At 44.1% G+C, this 7,521-nt stretch overlaps 1 protein-coding gene across 1 annotated transcript in view; it reads right to left on the bottom strand.

Moving 5' to 3' along the window:
- UNE5 (thioredoxin family protein) overlaps positions 1 to 6,882 on the bottom strand; it is a 41,544-nt gene extending 34,662 nt beyond the window's left edge. Inside the window, exons 1-4 of the mRNA XM_086504975.1 lie at positions 6,588 to 6,882; positions 6,114 to 6,198; positions 5,945 to 6,042; positions 5,496 to 5,551 (exon numbers count right to left, since the gene is read on the bottom strand). Coding sequence (XP_086361101.1) covers positions 5,496 to 5,551; positions 5,945 to 6,042; positions 6,114 to 6,198; positions 6,588 to 6,763 — 415 coding nt within the window. The 5' untranslated portion in view covers positions 6,764 to 6,882. The remainder of the gene's footprint in view (positions 1 to 5,495; positions 5,552 to 5,944; positions 6,043 to 6,113; positions 6,199 to 6,587) is intronic.
- Positions 6,883 to 7,521: the final 639 nt, after the last annotated feature.

A 7,521-nucleotide genomic window follows, 5' to 3' on the forward strand; every position in this document is an offset into this window, starting at 1 on the left:
TCAACTGTTTAGAAGCCAGAGGGATGTTGCTAATTGGACTATTTTCTTATTTTTAATGATTAATTTCTTTTTTAGGATATTTTATTGTGCACTAAGAACTGTTAAAAGATTGTAGCTATAGGAACTGCCATCAGGAACGGACAACTCTGATGTGTCATTTGATGGGTGACGGTAAACATCGCGAAGGAGTTTCCGTAAGTTCGGTGGAAAGGGCCGGGTTACGAGTGCCCCTGATGCGTCACATGATGGGTGACGGGTGCATCAGTAAGGGGGCATCCCGTAGGCTAAGGAGGAAATCCGAACTGAGTAAGAAAATACGCGTAAGAACGCAAGCACAAGAATAAAGATGGGTTCAATGAAGCTTTTTACGAAAAGCAAGAACAATCGCGGGAAGGCAGACGCTTTCCCGCGAGGAATCTATGTTTGCATTGCATTCGTGCATGTGGTTGCATCCAGGGACGCCTGGGAAGTGTTGTTAAATGCATTGGTTTTAACTTATAAGGTTTTATTGAGTTTTTGGGCAGGTTCAGACCAATTTTAAAATATGCCGGCCGCCCACTTAATAAGTGGGCAGCCACTTAGAAGATAAAGCAACAAAACCAACCAGCGAATTCTCTCTCCCTATTTCGGGTAGAATAGCGCAAAAAAAAAAAAAAACGGCCGCGATCTCTACGCGAGCAGTTATTTGTGCCGTGGCCAAGGAGCTATAAAAGCACCACATGCCCTCACTCACGGGAGGTACCAGCATCAGCAAGAGACAACTCTGCCGCAAGAGATCACAAGACTACGAAGCACGGAAGTCGCTTTTCCCGCGCAAGAGCGACAGATTTTCAAGTGCTCGTGTACGCTCTCGTTTTGTGACACTTTATCTAGCACAGATAAATTTGATTCATCACAATCTGACATTTCACGTGCAAAAACCAAGTACGCAGAAAGATGCTTTTTCATTACAGAAGTAATAGCAGAAGCTGATACAATGGGAATAGACTCCCCTTTAAGCTTTACATCCAGAATGTGAGTCTTTCCCCTGCTCTGTACAGTGATCTTTTTGTTGTACGCATCCATGATTCCCTGTACACGAAACAACCAAGGAATACCTCAGAACACATCACATCCGTCCAGTGGCATGATGTAAAATTCTTCAGCATCTACATAGGACTGGATATGTAGGCGCAACTTTCCAATGATGGGTGTCACAGCCTCTGTATGGCCAGGACATGCCAAACCTGCCTCTGCTGTATACCCTATCTCTTCAGGTCTGATTCCCAACTTTGAAGCCAATTCTGGGGAAATGAAGTTGGCTTTGGCACCTGGATCAAAGAAGATAAGCATTGTTTGATCCCTGACCTTTCCCCATGCTCTGCAAAGCTCACTTGCATCTGAATTTGGCTTGTCGCCCACCATATCTGGAACTAGACCAGCCATGGGCTTCTTTCCTTTCTTGTCCTCCTTGTCTTCACAATCAGCTGGCCTTTTCTTTGTGGGACAATTGTAAGCAATGTGGCCAGGCTGCTCGCAGATGAAGCATTTGTTTTCTGACCTCATGACCTTCTTTTGCTCTTCCGACTTGCGAGGAAAACATCTTTTCCATTTCTTTGCTGGTCCCTTTTCTGATTCAACCGTAGCTTTGCCTTTCCCTGCGTTGGCTGGCTCCTGAGTCCCTTTAGGAACCTCATTGGGAACGTGCTTCTTCGCTGAATTTTTCTTGGCTGATCCTTTCTTGACACCAGTATTGAATTCACAATCTTCTCCCTTGAGCAAACCATTGCCAGTGTAGTGTTTGCTACCTCGATGAGCTGCCTCAAAGTAGTGACTTTGGTCTTCGTGCAGTACTTTCTCAATCCTTTGAATAGGCCACAACAGTATTTTTCAATCTGTTCTGTCAATGGCACAAACCTATCGGAAGTTACTGGAAGTAGAGCTTTCCAAAACTTCTGATTGTAGTCATCGAGATTCTTGCAAGTGGCAGCATTAAGCTGGTGCCATTCTGTCATGACATCTGCTTCAAAGTCATCAGATAACCATGCTGCTGCAAAAATCTGCTTGAAGTAAATCCATGTGGACGGAGCTTGCCCTTGCAACAATAAAGTTGTCCAACATTGTCCCGCATTCCCTGTCAAGAAAGTGGCTGCCTTGAGGACCTTTGAAGCCTCTGTAAAGTTTCCCCCCACATAGGCCTTGTCAAACTGCTGGAGGAATGAGAGAGCCTTCTTCCTATCATCAAACCCTGTAAAGGTCGTGAATGTCACACCTTTGCCACCTTCTTTGCACGGAGTTGGCCTCTCCAGCGGTGTTAAATTGTCATATGGAAGTGACTGAAACATGGGAACACTGTTAGGGTTCATTTGTGTTCCCTGACCGTAGTTAAGTTGACCTGGAAATGCCATATTTGGCTGCTGATTTGTAATTCCAGCCATACCAAAATTTGTATGTGGCATCCCAAATTGGCCCCGAGTGCTTTGAAACCCTGGTAGCATGCCCGTGACACCATACATGGGGTTAGGCATCATTGTTTGAGCACCCCCGAACACTGTTCCTGGCGTGTAAAACTGATTTCCAGGTGCATGACCAGCCATGCTCTGGAATACCGATCCACCTCCAAAATAGCCAGGGTGTACTGAAGGTGGTGGGAAGACTTGTTGCATAGCCTATAGGTTGCTTCCCTGCCCATTAGAACAAGCTATAGGCTGTTGAAAAGTGGCTGGCTGAACTGGCACAGCTTGAAAGACTGGCATCTCAGCCACCTGTTCTTGCACCTTAGGCACAGGTTGTGGAGACTGCATGTTCTCCGTCAAGTGTACAGGTGTTTCCATTAACTTTGCAGTATGAATCACCTGTGCTCGAGCCTTAACAGGCTTTTGAATATGATCCAGTGACCCAACTTGCTGAGACGGAAGAGGAGGTTGCAAAAAGGCTAAAAACCTCGGGTTCTGCATTACTTGTGTGAACATACCCACTGCAGTAGCCAACTGGGTCCTGAATATATCATCATCCGTCTGTGGTCGTCTTGAAGACTCACCCACTTCATGTGTCTGTTGACCCTGTGAAGAGGAACCTCTTCAGTCACATCATCTGGTCTGTCAGCCATAATTGCAATTCCCTGTGTCTGGTCTATGATCCCCTGTGTCTTCAAGCCCAACCTGACCAAGGCTCACTTCTATGGGAAAAAGTGATATAATCCCGAGGATGGAACCATGAAACCGGCCTGTACTTTCAAAAAGGGCAGTAGACTTTAGACTTAAACCTTATTTGCTTTCACCCATTTAATTTGTCGCCCACTTTACCTGTACTTTCAGGACACAACAAAGGGAAAAGGAATACAGGCTGCTAGATTGCACCTATATGAGTAGACCGACACCAGATTGGCCCCTAACTTAGGCGCCCCTTTCGATATTTCTTTATTGTTTAAAAGAGGGAATAAACGCTGTGGTTCCCTACAAGCTTGGCTGAATTTCAACTGTTCCGGCCCGATTTCGACAGCATAACTATACTAGGACCCTTCACAGCCAGTATTCCCACGCATTGAATGACTTTCCCGACGCATACGGGCACTTTGCAAAACCTGGCGAGAATCTGCAGCACGCTGAATTCTCTGTTTTCAGCCCCAAAAATGCGCCAGATCACCTGTACAGCGGTCCCCTCGCATCCCCAAACCTCCTGGGGGTATTAGGGATTGTTTAGGGCCAAAACCCTAAACCTGCAAAAATACACAGCAAGCTGTAATTTACTGTTTCGGGCTCCGTTTCGCGTGCCGGTCGCATCCGTAGCAAGTCCTCGAGCTCCCGCACCTGTAGGGCTACTTGCCCTTTGAATCGGACGAGATTTCTGGCGTGAAACCTCTCCGAATTCACCTGTACCTGCGGGGGATTAGCCGCTAGCTAATCCAGTACCTGTGCAAGAGGCTCTTGCCTCGACAATCGCGCATGAACCCACACAACTGTACATTGGTCAATTGAAAAGCCCACTAGAGGGGCATAACATACTGCCATAAAGGAGAGAGAGGGCAATGTGTAGCGTGCAGGGCATCACTCCTAGCACCGCACTGTACATAAGGGGGAAAGGAAGCACTCCATCTTAGCCTGCAGAATGAGCCTCCCAGCTATAAATTCAGCGCCACTTCTTGTTGCATGAGGAAAGTGCACAGAAATGTGCCACTTGGCGCATTTACAAGCTATTTCCCGTTTCGGGGTTGCCGCCTAAAAATCTCCCGACCGGTTGCCCGGTTGACTTCACTGCAGAGTAATAAAATGTTCCCCTTGTCATTCCGGAGGTAATGACGCGAACACATTTTCAGGTCTCAAAATAGCAGTTCCCTAAATTTTAGGAGATGCTGCCATTGTATCTTTCTAGGTCATCTGACCCCCTTTGTACACTACAGCCAAACCCAGAATTGAAATGTAGCCTCTGTAGCAAAGGATTCCACTTTGGCTAGTCAATGACCCCACTTAGGCTAACCATGGTCCTTGTCCAACCTTAGTGCTCTCTTGCCCTCAAGCCTGGACTCCCTCTGGACAGTTCCACACTAGCTATGCAATGCAGGGCAATTAGATTTTCCGAGGGTGTTTCCAAAAAGTGAAAGTAAATAAATAATAAGAAAGGACTCAACAAAAAGGATAGATAGTAGTCACACGCTGGTGACACACACACTGTAGGTCACTTATCACTTGTATGAGCGAAATTCAGCCCCAGCCTCAAATGGGCGCCTCCTCTTGCTGAGTTGTTCTGCATGCTGCTCTCCTCCTGCCAAGTGTCCAATTTGTCCCTTTGAGTTAATTCCCTAGTTCCCACTGACTTATAAGGTTATAAGTGACTTTCCGAGTGGCCCAAACTTCATTTGGCGTACACAGGCTTCCATACTCATCAGAATTCAGTACTAACTAGCCCGACCAGTCCCAGACTGACTAACCCAGACTCACGATGTGAGAAATCTATTTGGCCACAGTCGTTTCTCACTGGCCATGCAATGTCCACTTGCACCTTTTCAAGGGTTCCGAGGAAAACAAGTAGAAATAAAAATATCTAGTACTTATTTACGAAAGGCAACAAGAAAATTACACCTCCTGGTGACAATGTCACACCTCCTCAGTCCTTGGACAAAAAAAAAACACCTTACTCAAAGCACAACTGCTCTTCATACCAGGCAACCACCGAATCTGCAATCTGCCGTGACGAATCTATCAACAAGATGGAAATGAACTATGGTCAAAATCCTATGTGCCAAGGCACCCTCAAGACACCTTGTGTCACAGAAAGATACACAACTACAAGCAACACATACTCATTCACTGATTTAGTGCACATCAATAAATTTCCCCTTTTCAAAAAGTATGAAACATTTATGATACTGGGAGAAGAATCTCCTCTAGGTTGGCAGTAACTTCATATACCTTGATTGCTACACATTCTTGTAGCCCTTGAACCTAAGATGAACTCAATATCTAGGAGAAAAATGTAACTCTTTTCAAAAGAAAAGCGAATGAAAACTGACTGCCTACCTGCTTCCTGATTCACAAAATCGACAAGGGACTCTACTGTACGACCCCCAGAGTAGCTGTCAAAAGAAAAGCAACAATAAATCTGTTCAGTGCATGAAATTAAGCATTTTCCAGAAGCAAACTCTTTACCAAATATCTTAATGCGAAAAACAAACACATGACAAAGGTGAGACTAAGAAACCATAACAGCTTCAATAAAATCCACTACCTCATAATTTAGCCTTTACTTATTGTATACTTTCCTTCTAGTCACTACAAGTACCCAATAAAGGCTATTGAAGCTCGCATGGATAACATCCCATAATATATAATTAATTCTATAAATTATTCATATAGATAGCTCATTGAACACACTTTAATTATGCCTATGCACAAGAACATACATGCTAACTTTAAACCCAATATCACCTTCTCTTATTTCTTAGTGAAAAGGCTAAAGAGGTGCTTACTCTTTTGGCTCCAAGGAGCCTTTAGGGAACCACTTAATGGTAGGAAAGCCAGAAACTCCATAATTTGAGCAAACGCTTTTATGTTCATCACAATCAACCTAAAAGGAAACAATTAGCTGCAACTGCAGAAAATGATAAAAGGAGCTTCAGATGAGAGACTGTGGCGCACCTTTGCTATCAACACTGACTTCGACTTTTTGAACGAAGAACCTAATTTCTCATATTCCGGTGCCAACTTTTTACAATGCCCACACCTATATTTTAAAACAGTAATTTGCATCATTATGCACTCATAAATGCAAGTATTTAACTGCAAAAAACAAAATCCAAAGCTAAGAATAGAATGATTTACAATTAATTATCTGTTCAGAACTTCATTCAAAACTCTCTATGGAGATTTAATGATTTAAGGTCTCAGCCTGGTCACCAAAGTCAATTCTCATTCTTCATCATGCTTTTACACCAAGCGAAAAGTATTACTGAACTGGCTAGTTGAGACAGATCAACCTTGTCTTTCTCTCTCTAGTTGAAAATGCGGTAGTGTGCATTAAGAGAGAGATAGAGATTGTGTGTGTGTGTGTGTGTGTGTGTGTGTGTGTGTGTGTGTGTGTGTGTGTGTGAGAGAGAGAGAGAGAGGCGGCACCAGGGTGCATAAAACTCGACCAGGGCATGCCTCTCCTTTCCAACTTCATGCTCGAAAGTTTCGGCATTAAGAGCGACCACGTCTTCGGCAACAACAGCAGTGAGGGAGGCACACGCGAGAATGAGAGCGCAGAGCAAAGTGGGAGCAGTCATGGCATCACGGATCTGTCCAGCCATGGCGCATTCAGCTACACGAGATCTCTGAAGCAAATCCTGTTTCCTCAGATCTCCCGCAGACGCGTCGACGAGTTCGAGGCCGGTGAGGCGGCGTCCCTTGCACAGTCTTAACACAAGCAGAAATTGCAAAAGAGAAGAAACAAACAGCTTGTTTTAATGAGTTGAAGGAAATGGTCCTTTATGACACGTGGCAGAGAAAGGTCGGAAGTTAAAGGAAGATTTTATTTTTTTTGGAGAAACACGTAAAATTGAATAGAACAAGGTAAATATTTACAGCTGCCTAGAGGAGAGAGAGTTACCTCAACTCCAACTAAGTGAGAGAGTGGGAGGGCACTCCCATATGTACACATTAAAATCCAAAAACATTCAAATGCCACATGGAGAACATCCAACAATTCAATTCAATGGTAAAAGAATTGCAGCAAAAATCTTCGCTTTTTCTTATACCCTTATGTATGAGTGTTATATTTAACTAGTAAAACGGCGTCGCCTTCAACGACGGCATGGCCCTCTTACCCTCAAACCCTTAGCTCTTAACACCCATTGTATCAGTGATGACACACACCCCACATAGTTTTTGTTAGTAGAAACCCTAGATTCATTTGAGCATCTCTTTTTTTTTATACCCAGACATGGTATCAGATTTACCAATTTGCTGCCGGTTTGGTCTCATAGGTGACTTCGACTTCTTGAAGATGTTAATAAACCATTTTATTTCTTTCTCTCACTAATTTTCAAATAAATTTTTGTATCTTTCT

Source organism: Adiantum capillus-veneris, chromosome 28 (genome assembly GCF_014529385.1).
Source record: "Adiantum capillus-veneris isolate H3 chromosome 28, ASM1452938v2, whole genome shotgun sequence".
Taxonomy (NCBI): domain Eukaryota; kingdom Viridiplantae; phylum Streptophyta; class Polypodiopsida; order Polypodiales; family Pteridaceae; genus Adiantum; species Adiantum capillus-veneris.